The 16,434-nt window shown below is 39.4% G+C and overlaps 1 protein-coding gene across 1 annotated transcript in view; it reads right to left on the reverse strand.

Moving 5' to 3' along the window:
- Positions 1-411: 411 nt before the first annotated feature.
- themis (thymocyte selection associated) overlaps positions 412-16,434 on the reverse strand; it is a 43,086-nt gene continuing 27,063 nt past the window's right edge. The window contains exons 2-7 of the mRNA XM_052025065.1: positions 15,949-16,107; positions 11,931-12,386; positions 7,556-8,604; positions 6,902-7,055; positions 5,047-5,193; positions 412-1,015 (exon numbers count right to left, since the gene is read on the reverse strand). Of these exons, the coding sequence (XP_051881025.1) occupies positions 1,005-1,015; positions 5,047-5,193; positions 6,902-7,055; positions 7,556-8,604; positions 11,931-12,386; positions 15,949-16,107 (1,976 nt within the window). The 3' untranslated portion in view covers positions 412-1,004. The remainder of the gene's footprint in view (positions 1,016-5,046; positions 5,194-6,901; positions 7,056-7,555; positions 8,605-11,930; positions 12,387-15,948; positions 16,108-16,434) is intronic.

The following is a 16,434-nucleotide window of genomic DNA, read 5'->3' on the forward strand; positions in this document are numbered from 1 at the left end:
ATTGACAGCAGCCTGGAGATTAGCATTACTTTATTTCCTGATTTTCCGAGCAAGGAGTTCTAGGAACTGCTCCCCAAAATCCACTGAAACTAACTAAGATCTGTACTAATCTGTAGCTTATTAACCTACCAGTGCAACTTTTGCAGTCTCAGCCAACAGTGATCTCAGTGTGACCCAGTGACACTGTCTATGCTAAAAAGAACAGAGCAAGATGATCGGGGCAATTTCTGTGGTCCAGATTTTCTGCAGTCCAGCACCAGAGTTGTTGACATTACAGGTACAGGTTGGATTCCAAGAGGCTTTGACCAGCCACCTTTCATCATATCAGTAACATGGTCTGCTCAGCAACCAAGGAGAAAATCTCAAGTCATAAATTAATCACTATTATAAAAACACACAGAAACCTTTTATTAACAGAATGATTTAATTTTAGTTGCATTTACAAAAATTTTAATATAATTCATGTATTTGCAAACACTGGTAATACATAGATTCATTCAGAAACAGAAATTCTTCAATATCTCAGTAGGTTCTGGTAGATCATGTATATACTTATGCAAATAAAAATAAATACTTCAGTATTGCAAAATAGAAACCAATAAATTAATGCTTAAGTATAACATCCAATACAACCATTCTTATTTAGTAAAATCCACCTCCTATTGAGATGAATTTCAATTGTTTGCAATATATCAGGATCATAAAAATAGAAAAAAAAATTTAAAGTCACATAACCAAAATTAATCTATCTATTCCTGTCTATCTATTGAAGAATGACTTGGCACCTTCAGATTTTCAGCCTGAACAGGAACAATTATCTTCTTTTAATATGATATGTTAAAATATTTGTTCCACAAAACTCAATGATCCCAAGCTTAACAGAAATTCAATCACAGTTAGAGATCAAGTCTGGAAAAATAATGTTGTGAAAATTCACTTAGAAGAAGTCTTATTCCTGACCAGATGCCTGCTGTTCTCTCAGATGCTTTGCTAATTCATCCTTCTTACTGGGTTTCTAAAATTGGAACACAAACAGTATTAAGTCAGAACATAATGTACACTGTGAGGCAGAAATTCACCTTGGAACATTCTTGACTCAAATATAAGTCTCCTGAAGGGATTGGAGCAAGCAGCAAAGGTGATGGGGAAGCTGTGCAGATTGTAGAATAATCAGGTGTAGCCAAGGGGACATAGGTGAGGCTGCAGTTGGGGACCGCTCACCTGCTTCTCAGCAGGTTTTTTTGTAAACGTTAAGGAAATGTATACTTGAGGTTTGCTGCTAGTTAATCCACTGCTGAGGATTCCTGATTCCTTACACCTTTAGTAAGACGTCTCAGCAAAAATGCATAACTCATGGTGAACCAAAAATTGACAAAAATGTTGAATGAAATTCCTGTCCCAAGGGGTTGTAGAGCCCCAGTGTCAGAGCTGAATCTTACAATCAGACTGTAAGCTGTAAAGATAATCCTGAAATACTTGTTTACTTAAAGAACAAACTTTTCATCTCGCCATCAAAGTAACAAGCCACCACATAAATAACAAGCTGTCTAGAGTGTCTACTTCTAAGCTCAATGAATGCTTGCAGGTGTGAATATTACTGGAAACACTTGCTAACAAGTTTCAGACTGTGGATAAACTAAAAAAAAAGCTTTTCTCCATCAAAGCGTTTTTGTTGTTCCCATGGTTGGACATCAAAATTTCTGACATGGGACAAGAGAATGAAGATAGGACATAGAACACTACAGCACAGCACAGGCCCTTCAGCCCACAATGTTGTGCTGACATTTTATCCTGCTCTAAGATCTATCTAACCCTTCCCTCCCACATAGCCCCCTTTTTTTCTATCATTCATGTGTCTATGGTACAAGCAAAAGGGAAGGTTGAGCTAATCAAACTGTCATATATGTGACTTTTGGATTATAAGTAAAGAATGCTCAAAAAGAGGGGAGCAGCTGCAGTTAAGGTTTAAAGTCTAATCTGAGTGGCCTTCATGGTGAGTTCTATCTAAAGTCATTGAAAGTTAGAGAATACGTAATGTTAAAAAGGTAGCTTGCAAGGCAACTGCAAATAGGATTGACTGTAGGGAGAGAGAGACTAGAAGCTGCATTTAAGGGTTAAAGGTACAGCACACAGAGGTCCTATTATAACGCAATAGTTTGCAACACATAACAAACATCATAAGCAATATCACTTGTAATACTCATAATTGTATCAGTTTTTTGTGTAATTTGGTTGGGCTTTAACAAACTGTTTCACAGAATTCCCAGTTATGTAGCCCTGTGAGCCTTAGCTTATCTTCTCTATTGGATGGATTCAGACCACACAGAACTCAAGAAAAAAACAGCGATATGAAAAGCCACATGCACTCGCCTTACTCACAGCCGTCCAAGTTTCATGAGGGGACCTAAAGCAGTACTTAGGCCTCTCCTTTCAACACACTGACACTAAACTTGATTGGGTTGGGTGGTGTGCACTTGGTGATGAGGCGGTGGGTAAAGAGACTAATTGCTGGAGTTTGGGGCAGTAAACACAGGTTTTCCTGCAAGTTGTGCAGGTTTATCACAGTAACAGGCATTTTAATTCCCTTCTTTCCCCATCTTGAAACAGATCTAATGGATCCTGTGTTCAATTAGATCTGTTTCCAGATGGGGAAACGAAGCGAGTTAAAATGCTGTGGAGGAGAAAACAGGTCTGGCGCAGAAGTTTTTCTGAAGCTGGGTCGGTGGGAGATTACATTTGACAGTTGACATACAAGTTTGCCAAAACTTGTAAAGTCTGATAGTGACAACATAAGGGAGGTGGTCATATTCTGTTCAAGAATATCAGTGCCTTTCACAATAATATCTGGGCATAGAGAAGCTGGAGGGCTCCCTTTGCCCCTCCACAAAGCCTCTGGCCACTGTTCTGCCAGTCACAACCGCTTTCCTTGCACAACCTCATCCCAAAGCCCAAGCTGCTACCTCTGCGTCTTGTGATCATAAAACCTCTCATCTCCCCAACCGTTCATACCCAAATCTTTTGCTTCATCCCCTCCAGGAGACAACAAGGGACCCACTCTCATTTCCCCTGACATTATCTGTTAGGTGGATCTCTAGGCAGGAAATAGAAGAAAACAAACCTGTAATTTGAGGCCCTACCATTAGATATAGCAGGAACCCCACCCCTTGCCTTTCCGCATCCCCCACTGTCCTCAGCCACTGAGTGTTCCCCAAGTGACTGCATCCTCCTGTTCCTTCTCTGCCATGTGTTCAGAATGAAGTATGAGGCACTACCTCTGCCTCTTCCATTCATGAGTTAGAGATCTTTATTGTTTATCACAATTTTTAAACATTCGCTCATTATATAAGCTCATTAGTTTGCTTTTTACCAATGATGCATTGCACCTCTATCCTCATGACCACGAATGGTGGATGGTTATAACCACTGACCACAACAACAGCTGCCCACACAGCCCCAGGATTGTCCAACTTAAACAACAACATGCACAAATCAATTTTTCTGAAGTGAGAAGTAATAACACTTGAGTGATCAAGAGTTTTGGCACCTAAAACCACAAACATTACATTGTGAGCTGATCAATTGGACCATATTTTTCTGTAGGAGGGTATTTAAAGCTTCTGCACCTGCACTTGTACATTTAGGTTTCTATGCTTTACTGCTTAGTAAAGCTTCAAGAGCACTCTGATGACATTGCAGTGAGGCAAAAGAGATATCTGGGTATCCAACCAGTCTCTCTTGGTCTCCACACTAACCCATGTAATCCTTCTGTCCTCTCCACCCTACAACCTTCTCTTCAACTTAAGTCATGATTTATTTCCAACTTTTCCTTGTTCTGATGAAAGATCATTGCCCTATACATTGACTGTGTTTCCCCCTCACCAACTTTTATCGATGCACCGTAGAAAGCATCCTATCCAGATGCATCACGGCTTGGTATGGCAACTGCCCTGCCCCAGACTGCAAGAATCTGCAGAGAGTTGTGGACACAGCTCAGCATATCACAGAAACCAGTCTCCCCTCCATGGACTCTGTCTATACTCCTCGCTGCCTCAGTAAAGCAGCCAGCATAATTAAAGACCCCTCCCACCCTGGACATCCTCTCTTCTCCCCTCTCCCATTGGGCAGAAGATACAAAAGCCTGAAAGCACGTACCAGCAGGCTCAAGGACAGCTTCTATCCCGCTGTTATGAGACTATTGAATGGTTCCCTAGTACGATAAGATGGACTCTTGACCTCACAATCTACCTCTTTATGACGTTACACCTTATTGTCTACCTGCTCTGCAGTTTCTCCGTAGCTGTGATACTTTATTCTGCACTCTGTTATTGTTTTAGCTTGTACTACCTCAATGCACTGTTGTAATGAATTGATCTGTATGAACGTTTTGCAAGACAAGTTTTTCACTGTACTTCAGTACATGTGACAATAATAAACCAATTTGAATTCCAATTCCCTCCACAGATGCTGCCTGATCTGCTGAGTATTTCCAGAATTTTCTGCTTCAATTTCAGATTTCCAGCACCTGCAGGTTTTTTTTTGCTTTTTGGAATTTCTAGGTCCTGCATAAATAGGTCCTGCATTGTGTACATTTTAAAATCTAAAATGAAAATTAAAGCATGTCAGAATGAAACTAATAATTTAATTACAATGGCTGAGGAGCTGATTGACAGTTATAAATACTGAACACATTGTTCAGTGGATACTTCAAATGACAAGGTTTTGGACATGAGTTTAATACATACCTACTGCTTGAAAGTAACAAATTCATGTCAATCAATGTCTTCAGTTGTGGTACGACTATAAAGATTATTAACTGAACAATGCAACCCAGACAGCAACTTCTGGATAGCCATGCCCATCTATCCTTCACATGAAATTACTGTACCATTTGCACATTAAAAAAAGCAGGGAACACCATTAGTCTCACTGTTACTTTGACAGCAGGTTCATCTAATTTTCATTGTTACTGACCACTTTAATTTCTGATTGATATTTCTGGTTCAACTATGAACTATGCGTTTAGAATGATGAGAAATTTAACTATACCTCTCTTTTTCTTGCAGTTTTTCTTGCTTAGATGTTCATTTTCATTTAATTGTTTCCTTAGATCTTCAATTTCATTTTCATTAATATATTCATAGTCCTGTTTGTCAGACAAATCCAAGTTTTCAACATCTACGGCAAGGCTTGTGGCTGAAGAAAAGATTTAAAGGCATAGTTTACAAAGGTGACATTAATAATGCCAAGTATCAGAAGCTGATAATTTTAAAACTACACCAACAGTTTACTGTTTACTAATTATAGAGTTGCTTCCTCATAATGCCTATTGTTTTAATGTAGACATAATTTGGCTATTGAGTGTAAGTAGCAGTTCTCAAACTTTTCAAGCCAGGATTCACCAATAGATTCTTAGGTTGCTCTGGGTGTCAAGTGACACAAAAGGCTGTAGATGCATGAATCTGGAGCAACACACAAAAAGCTGGAGGATCTCAGCGGGTCAGGCAGCATCTGTGGAGGGAAACGGACATTCGACATTTCGGGTCGAGATCCTTCATCTGGACCAGTCCTGATGAAGGGTCTCGACCCGAAACGTCGACTGTCCATTTCCCTCCACAGATGCTGCCTGATCTGCTGAGTTGCTCCAGCTTTTTGTGTATTGATCAAGTGACATGAGGTTGCTTTGAGCAGTTGGTACATTTTCTATCTTTCTCAAATCTATTTCTGCTTCCCCCTTTCTCCTATCCTACTTCTGCGTTCCTCCAACTTATTAAGTAAGGGTATCTAGGGTGAATAAATTACTTTGAGATAAAGATCATCGAGGGTTAAAATGAATGATGGTACAGGCTAGAGGAGCTATCAGGACTTCATCCATCTCTGTGTTCACTTTTGTAGCATTTTTAAAAAATTCCTTTTCATCCCATCCCATTATTTTTATCATTTCTCTTCTTACTCTTTGGCTTCACCACTTCTTCCAGCCAGTTTCTGCAACATTATTCCTATTTCCAGTGGAATGAAAAGAACAAGGTTGCCAAAGAAGAAGGGAGATCAGGGTGCTCACAGAGATCTGAAAAGGGAGATAATGGGCAGAGCCATTGACTGACCCAACAAGCCAGGACTCCTTGAAGAGCTTACAGAAATGAAAGACAGCAGGTTAGAGCTAGGCTAATCACAAACATGTTCGAAACATGCAAATTTGCAATACAGATGATCATATATAGGGATAGAAGTTCATCCGTTGCCTCATGCACTAAATGTACACTATAGTAGTTGCTGTATGTTGTATTCTGCCATTGAAAACTGAATTTCAGAAGCAGAGTATAATGTATAAAAACTGCTATATCATGCGTTTAGCACATGTGGCCAAGATCAAACTTCTATTCCATTGCTTTAACAGATGATACCTGGCTGTGTCACAATCTTGCATCAAACTTTCAAATATATTCATCAGTTTTGGAACAACTAAACATAAAATATGCTCGTTACTTGCTCCATCCATCATGGCCTTTCAACAAAAGTTTTTTAACATCACCAATTAGACTTTCATTTTGTGCCACAGGAAAAAACAGCAATTTTGATATGTACTGAATCAATACCGTTAAGAAAAATTTGTGAAAACTCACTGAATTCATTCTGTTTGCATCTTAATGAGGCAACTACTGATCAATTTCCAAATTCAGTTAGCCTGGACTGTCTGTAGCTGGGATTGCAGTTTCATTTAATGAATGTAGAACAATTCTGAAAGAAAATCGACTGAGAAGCCTAAGACCAAACCCAAACACTAGATTTGAGTTCATCTGCTAGTATGCATTTCTAAAAAATTAATCTTGTGAGTTCTGGCTCTTGAAGACTCCAGAAAGGGTAGTTGTAGTTCAACATTGTCAAGAAATCACAAAGTACAAACCTTTCAGTAGCATTGTGTCTGCTGCTGATGCACCAGGTTCTGTTCTTTCTTTCACATATTCTATAATTATGGTAGGAGCAATATTCTCTGCTTTTGCATCATGGATGTATTTTTGTGATTTAGCTTTGTGTCTTGGCATTCCTGTTGGTGAATTCTAATTTAAAAATAAAACATAATGGGTAGCAGTACAAAGAAAAATCACCTCCCAACATTTAATACTAACAAAGTGAACCATAAGCGCAAGAAGTATAGTTATCTCAGCCTTTTCATTGCTCTCCGTGACAGGCTGCAGGGTTTTCCCAACATAAAATACACTAACCTTCACATCTGTTCTTGATAATCTCATCCAGATTCTCTGTCCCCAAAAGAACCAAAATAACAATAAATGAATAAATATACAGTTCCACGTAAGGTGGGACCTTGCCTCTCTTACCACATCTTCACAAATACACTTCTGGAAATGGTTTCCAGACACTGATCAAGATCAGTTTGACTCGCCTGTCTTTCTTTGGTCACAGGGGTATCGGGCACACTGTACTGCTTTCATTGACATTCTGGCTGATCTGACGTCGCTCTGCACTTGGGAACTTCCTGCTCCTTAGGGCTCAGCTACACAATGGATGTATATCTCTTTGATAAGAAAAGTCACCTTACCTTTGGAGATTTAGGAGGGTCTTGTTTCTTTGACTGAGGTGGAAACAGCCTCATTGTTGTTGTCGATGTTAGAGGTGACTGAGGTTTTTTTGGAGGACGGGGTGGAGGAAGCAAAGTGGAGTTTTCATATCTCCGCAGCATGTAGTATAAGTCTTCACTGATCTCTTCCACGGTGGTTTTTGGTGTAGGACATGGAACGTTTGCATCTTGTCCTTGCATTACTTGAATCGTCATGCTTACTCTCTGAACTGGAACCCTAAAGCATTCTGTTGGACTATCCAACAAACTGATCAGAAGACAAGGATCTGCAATTTCCTCTTCAATTCGTAATGAGGGCAAGGCAGCTAAATTGTCATTGATTGACAGATCTCTTATAGATACTTTGACATTAAAGGGAAGGCTAAATTGTTTACAAATGTCCGAAAGATCATACTGCTTTTTATCATGGATGACTTCGACAAAGCTCCCTTCCATATATGTTGGAAGGAGGACTTGTTCGTAGTCTTTTTCCATAATTTTTTCACAAGCCACAGCTTCAATTAGACACTTCTCTCCTTCCCGGCTGACTTCAACACTCTGGCAATGATGAACAAGAAACTGGTCTCCTACACAAACGGAGGCAAACTCTGCATACTCAGAATCAAACTCTTTTGTTGCAATGACATGCAAGGCTTCATTGTTTTTAATGGCAAGCTCCAAGTCATAGACAGTTGGGAACTCCCTTGGCCTTCTTTTAAATCGACCCTTGTAGCTTTTGGGGATCAAAAAATGCTTTTTATTCAAATCACTTCTGTTCTCAGAGGCAATTATTGTGCTGGATAAGTGTTTACAGTGAATAACTATTTGTTTTCCAATATTCAGTGATTTGTAAATATGCTGTTGGTCAGGCCACTCAATGATTTCAGCCAACAGGGGGAAGTCTTCATTTGGTCTTTTAAAAACATCAGTTAAAGACAATGGTTGTACAAAGGAGTTAAGGTCATAATTTTCAGTTATATCTTTAACCTCTACATCTAAGTTAGATGGTATGCGTACGATATCCCTTCGAACTGCAGAAATAAAATAAGAGAGGAAGCAAGTCAGCAAATTTCTTCACTAATACATACACAGAAAATAAAATAGCCTAGCACAGCACAGTACCTGTGCTGCCCAAGATACCAGTTTAAACTAATCCCATCTTCCTGCACATGGTCTATATCCTTCCATTCCCTACCTGTTCATGCACCTGTCTAAATGCCTCTTAAATGTTGCTGTCATATCTGCTTCCACCACCTCCCCTGGCAGCACTTTGCAGGCACCTACCACTCTCTGTGTAAAGGACGTGCCTCACAAAATCTCCTTTATACTTTCCACTCTCACCTTAAATCTATGCCCTCCAGTGTTAGATATTTCCACCCAGGAAAAAAGACATGGACCCCATCCATACCTCTTATAATTTTATGTACTTCTATCAGGTTGCACCTCAGCCTCCAACACTCTGGAGAAAACAATCCAAGTTTGTCCAACCTCTTCTTATAACTAAAGCTCTCTAATCCAGGCAACATACTGGCGAACCTTTTTTGCACCCTCTCTAAAGCCTCCACATCCTCCCTGTAATGCACAACCAAAACTGCACATAATACTCCAAATTCAGCCAAACCATCTTTTAATGCAGTTGCAATATGACTTCCTGACTTTTATACTCAATGCCCCTACCAATAAAGGCAAGTATGGCATATACACCAACCTATCTACTTTCAGGGAACTATGGACTCGCACCCTAAGATCCCTCTGTACGTCAATGCTCCTAAGGGTCTTGTCATTTACTGAAAACTTTCCTCTTACGTTTGACCTCCTAAAGTGCTACACGTTGCACTTGTCCGGACTAAGCTCCATCTGCCATTTCTCCACACATATTTCCAACTGATCTATATCCTGCTATATCCTTTGACAACCTTCCTCACTATCCACCACTCCACCATATATATAGCACTGATATCTGCAGAACGCCACTGGTCACAGACCTCCAGTCAGAATAACCCCTCCACCACAACCCTCTGCTTTCCATGGCCAAGCCAATTTTGAATCCAATCTATCAAGTCTCCACGGATCCCTTGTGCCTTAATCTTCTGGATCAGCCTACCATGTAGAATGCTTTATTAATGTCCATGTATAGTAGTTATAATTATTCATAGTTTGGAATCAGAATATGATTTATCAAACGTCACATCATAATTTTATTCTTCCTAGCACCTGTCTTTTCTTGCTCTCTCTGAGGCATGAATCAGGTGCTAAACACACAAATACTGCTACTATTTATTGATACACAACGGCAGCAGTGTAAAGACTTCCCACAAGAGTATCACCCTCCTAATCCAATGGCTCCTCCAGATTTACTGAGAATGCAACAGACGGGGACTGAATGTGTGTACCATTTTATGGGATTGATGCCCCAATATGTTATATTATTATCACAGGTTATACCGTTGCTCCTTACCCATTCACCATTTCTCGCTTTCTATTTATGCTTCTGCATTAATTGAGAGTATATCAAAGGCCGTAAAATGTGTAGGGGAGATTTTAAGTCTGCAAATTGGGCAGAAATGACAGAGTATAACCCTAGCACCAGGGGAGAGTGGACTTACTGCTCCTTTCTCATGTGATATGCCTGATGCCACCTTCCCAAAAACCCACTGTTGGACAGCTGGAGTATTTGTTTGAGTTGGGTTGGAAACTCTTTTGATATGCAAAACAGTAGTCTTCTGACATTGAAGTGAACCCATGCCATTTTAGAAGCCACCTGCACAGACTGTAGACCAGAATCAATTTTAACAATTATTCACTCTAAAGAAAGGGCCAGAATTAATTGCTGTGAAGCTACAAAGAGTAGGTGTTCCCTTCTGGACTCCACAAAACAACCTGAACTGCTAGAACAGCTGCACTGGGATATTCTACACTTCATTATCATTTCCAATCCCCAAACCATCAACCCAGCTGCTACTGAGTTCACAGGCTCCCGTTCGTTATGATCCAGCAATACCACTGCTTCAGTCTATGCATTGGTATCACACTATATGGAGAACAGAGGTGAGCAACTGATTGGATTTGTTTCAAGGTTTCTTTTAAAATCAGAATAATGAGACTCACAGCTAGCAGCTGGAAGATATTGTGAAGGAAGATAAGCAAATCAAAAGCACTGCAAAAATCTACTTGTTGCTCCTCTCAGCCCTTGGCTTGGGATGAACACATGAATTTGCAAATTTACTTGTGGGAAAAATTATCAAGATTGTGATAGATGCACATTCAAAATGGATAGTTAATAAAGATGCTTCTATACCTCACCCAAGGATTTCAAAGTTTAGAAGGATCTTTGCTCTGTGTAGCAGACAATGAAATATTAAATTTGTCAATTTTATCAGGAAAGGAGTGAATCACGTGCACAGATCTATACCATCCATTAGCAGAGAGAGCGGTTCACTGTGAAAGGTGGACTGGACAAGATAAAAGGAGATAAAACTTGCACATTTCTTGTTTCTCTAAGTGAGAAAACAACCTGATAGACTGGATTGATAAATGAGGACTTTTTCCCTTTAGTTTTGATGAAACATTGTATTGTTTTCATCTAAACTAAGGGGAAGAGTGGTGATAACCAAGGTGGGCTTTGATAGTCAGCATGGACATGGTGGACTGAAGGGCCTGTTCTCTGTTGTATGACTCTATGATTCTATGACTCTGGGAGGGAACTTCATATTGTACTCCTGTTGTTACCGATACCCTCTAGTGGGTAAGGTGGCACAGAAAGATAAAAATGGCTTCTCCATGTGGCCTAAATGCTGAACGTGTAAGTATTTACTCAGTGTTTGCACACATTGAGTGGTTTTGATACAGGCATTTATGCTTTACCTTATTCCAATAATAACACCTCCAACAGATCACCCCTCAGCCTCCGCCGCTCCAGAGAAAAGAGCCCAAGTTCATCCAGCCTCTCCTGATAGCACATGCCCTCTAATCCAGGCAGCATCCTAGTAAAGCTCCTTTGCACCCTCTCTAAAGCCTCGCCATCCTTCCTGTAGTGAGGTGACCAGAATTGCATGTAATACTCTAAATGTGGCCTAACCAGAGTTCTATAGAGATGCATCATAACTTCTTGACTCCTATACTCAATACCTCAATTAATAAATGCAAGCATTCCATAAGCCTTCTTAACCACCCTGTCTACCTGTGTAGCCAGTTTCTATGAGTCATGCACTTGCACCCCAAGGTCTCTCTGCTCTTCAACACTGTTAAGGGTCTTGGGGTTAGCCCCCAAGTTTCCTCTCAAACACTTTGCTGGGCAAAATCAGAAAATCTCCAGAACCACGGTAAACAATAGACAAGTACACGATTTTTTGCTTACACTTCATCATTGCTTGTATTTCATAGACAGGCAGCAGACACACAGCACTGTGTAGATGCTCATAGTAAGGATTCTCTTCCCAGGTGGCTATTGTTTTCATGAGCTTCACAACTCGCCTTCTATGCTTGGAGATCTTCCATTCTACAATCTCCTTCAGTGTGTAAAACTGGTCATCTTCACATTCATAAAATGTTCCTTTGTATGATAGTGGAATTCTTAATGTTTTGCTTTTGCTTCCTTTGATCACTGTACAGTTCACATACTCCTCACCATCCACTTCCACCAGAGAGTTTAGCACTATATGTTCTCCTTCTTTAATGAAGATGTCATTCACCTGAATATCCACATTGCTCCGGAAGTGAGGATGACCCAAGCGGTTGTCCCCAATTTTTACTGATTTTATGATATCACTAAAACTAGTATATGGGCATGGATCAACAAGAAGTTTGAAGAAACCTGATGAAAATAAAATCACAAGTTAGCTGCTATTCTTCCTATCTAAAAACAAACTGTATATGTTATGCTTTAATTTATTGTTTAAAAATCATAATTTAGCTATAGAACACATATAATAAATATCTCAATAATTACAAAATGAATGGTTTCTCACATTATGTAACTTTACAGAAATTTCCACCTAAACCCTGTTCAGATAAACAAAACAGGTATCAATGGAAAACTGAAGGAAAAGTTAATGATCGGTGTACTATGGGCCAAAAATGTATCTGCTGTGTTCATTCAGGCCAGAAGTACTTTTAAATCACTGGCTTAGATGCTGTAGTGAGAATAATGGTGAGCCTTTTATTAACTTCTTTCAGAGCACAGATACGTGTAGTTAAATGCAGAAATCAGAAGTTGTTGTCATTTATTTCCTTCCCCTCCACTAGGGAATGCTGTTTGGCAATTTTCTCTGCATATTCCATAGAGCTCAGTGAACTTCCTGGGGTAGATTTTTTTTCATTGGTCAACAGCACAAAACAGCTCCTATATTACTTATTTAGCACAAGTGGCTGAGGGCAAACTAGTAGCCCCAACTACTTACAGATTATTTGCAACACCAAATAAACCTTTAAAAATATTATGTTTTTTTATGTGACATGCAATACTGTATTAAATCATAAATATTATTAACCACACGGATCCTAAAAAATGAGTGTATTGCAATTCCCTTGTGCAAGGCTGATAAGAATAATTAAGTTTATTTTAAATTATGATACACCAAGTTCTCATTATTCATGAAGGAAAGGGACATGGACTTCCCATGGATAACAAAAAAAGCAGATACCAGTCAGACCACTGGCAATGACATTAAACCTGCAATGACATATGGGGCTCAACCATGTTTCAGCTTGTATGTAAACCCACCAATGTTCCTGACCCCTGATCCTGACCCCCAACCCTGGCTCCAGCCACACACAGAACCCACACTCCAGACCCCAGCTCCAGCTGCAAATCTACCCACATTCCCGACCAACTGGTACTACAGACCCCAGCTTTGCAATACACAGATACAGGATGGTAAGGTCAGTGTATAACAAGGACTTAGAGTATTTCAGCTTCTATAATCTGTTGTCTTTAATTCAAACACAATAAACTGTTTAGCTAAGAATTGTGCTTTTTAATTCCCTGGGTTGTTGTACAAGAATTCTTCACGTGACTGGCTACTCAGCCTGTTTGATAACATCACAGTTACTGCACACTCAAAATTCTTCAGGGGTTGATGGCTGATGGAAACTAATGTCAGAAAAAGTCAGATTAATGCCCCTGAAATTCCTAGATCCACATGGCAGTTAAAACTTTATGGAGGTCAATGAAATTCACCACTGGCTGCAAATCCTGGATCAATTCATGTACAAAGACACCACTTGCATTTCACTGATAAAACAGTTGCACATTCAAAACTTTTCATGATACTCCAAATGTACCCATTAACATAGCATCATAGAGTTGTACAGCATAGAAACAGGCCCTTTGGCACACTGTGTCAATGCCAATCTATACTAATCCCACCTGCCTGCGTTAATTCTATATCCTTCTATGCCCTGTTCATTCAAGTACCTGTCAAGATGCCTCTAAAATATTGATACAGTTCCTGCCTCCACTCGGAGGTGATAATAAACCAATACCAATACCTCATCTAGCAGCTCATTCCAGATACCAACTACACTTTGTATGAATAATTTACCCCTCAGATTCCCTTTAAACTTCCTCCCTCTCACCTTGAACCTATGTCCTCTAGTTTTAGATGCCCCTACCTTGGGAAATGGACATTGGCTATCTACCATAACTATGCCTCTCATAATTTTTTATACCTCTATCACGTAACCTTTCATCCTCCTTAGCTCCAGGGAAAAAAAAAGACCCAGCCTATCCAGTTTCTCCTGGTACTCAAGCCCTCCAATCCAGGTAACATCCCTGTGAATCTTTTCTGCACCCTCTCGAGCTTAATTATAATCTCCCTATAGTGTGACAATTAGAACTGCACACAATGCCCCAAGTGTGGCCTAACCAAAGTTTTGTACAGCTGTAACACAACATCCTGACTTTTATACTCAATGCTGCGGCCAATGGAAGGCAAGCATTGCATACACCTTCCTCACAACCCCATCTACCTGTGTTCCATTTTTCAGAGAATTATGTATTTGCACCCCAGGGTGTCTCTGTTCAACAACACTGCCCAGGGCCCTGTCATTCACTATTTATGTCCTGCCCTGGTTTAACTTGCCCAAATTAAATTCCATCTGCCATTCCCTTGTCCACTTTCCAAGTTGATCTTCATCCTGCTTCAGTGTCCACCATCCCACTAATTTTGGTATCATCTGCAAACTTACTAATCATGCCGCCTACATTCTCATCCAAATTATTAACACTTTTCATCATTTACATTTTTCTGTATTCGATGCCCCTTGATGAAAAAAAAAGCATTGCACTTGAACTACTGTTCTTGTTGCCCACAATTTGCAGAAGACATTAGAAGTCTATCTAACATCTACATTTCATGTGAAAAAACAAACTGCTGGAGGAACTCAACGGGTCAAGAAGCATTTGTGGAGGCAAAGGCACAGTTGTTTCCAGTTGAGACCCTGCATCAGGATCTTTATGATGTTCCTAAAGCACTTCACAACCAATATACTTCTTATATCTGATATTGTGACAAAGGAAACACAATATCTAACTCATACAGTGTAAGCTCCCACAAAAAGCAGCGTGATAATCATCTGATAATTTGTTTCTTTAGTGGTTGTATATTCAGGAATAAATATTAAATAAAGTACTCGGTGTAGCTCCCTGTTCTTCAGAATTGTGCTATGTGATATTTTACATCCACCCAAGAAGGTAGAAGAAGTTCACCATATTACATGTGACCACATCTATCTAGCTGTTAGAAAGGAAATGGTTTTATAAGCAGTTGCATTTATTTCTTGCAGAAACAAATGGGGCGATAAAGGCTCACATAAGACTTGTTTCCTCACATATATGTGCAGCACATTGTATTTCCACATGTACAATTCCATACGACTTAACATAAGGCAAATATGTCCGATTTTCAATTTTCTAGCACCTTAAGCAAACTGAAACATCCAAAGGCTCTTCCCAGTAGTGTTACAAAAACTTGACAGAAGTACTTATTGGGGCAGATGATATAATGATTGGTAAAATGAAGGGGAAATGGAGCGTTTTAGAGAGGGAATTGCACAGTATAAAGTCTCAGCAGCTGAAGGCACAGCTGCCAATAGTGGTGTGATTAAAATCAGCAAGAGGTTGTCTGGATGAGTGATGTTATTTCAAGGGGTTATAGGCAGGAAGAGGTTACAGCGATAGGAAGGATCAAGACCATACAGGTACTTGAGAACAAGGATGACAATTTTAAAAATGGGGCATTTCTTAACCGGAAACCAATGTAGGTCAATGCACAAAGGGGTAAAGGGGAACAGGACTTAATACATTAAAATACAACTTCAGATGAATACAATTTTTAGATTAACTTAAATCACATGTGACCATTATATAAAAGTACCTGGATAATCCAATGGCCACTCCACTGTGGATGGGGAATTGTTCCCTTCAATGAATTCACAACTCTCTGCTTTAACTTTTACTATTTTGAATCCAACAACCTTAATGATTTCTCCTGTAGACAGGCAACACTCTTGTCCATGCACTTCATATATAGAACCTGGGGAAAATATTTTCAAATAATTTAAAGGTATATCTGGAATATTTTTTTGCTTTCAAGTTTAATTTGAACATTTTAAGGATTATGATAGATATTTTAACTAATATGATATCAAGTCATGTAATTCATATAAATATGATGTTTCTAATAGATCAAAAAACTGACATTAAATCACAGGAAGATAATAATCCAGAGTAGCAATTAAACAATGTTGCAATAACAAGACAGTCCAAACAAGGCACTGGACCAAGCAGCACCATTAAAAAAATGACAAATATAATAACAATCTGTACTTATAGAGTGCCTGTAACATAGTAAATCACTTAA

This window comes from Pristis pectinata, chromosome 10 (genome assembly GCF_009764475.1).
Source record: "Pristis pectinata isolate sPriPec2 chromosome 10, sPriPec2.1.pri, whole genome shotgun sequence".
NCBI lineage: Eukaryota > Metazoa > Chordata > Chondrichthyes > Rhinopristiformes > Pristidae > Pristis > Pristis pectinata.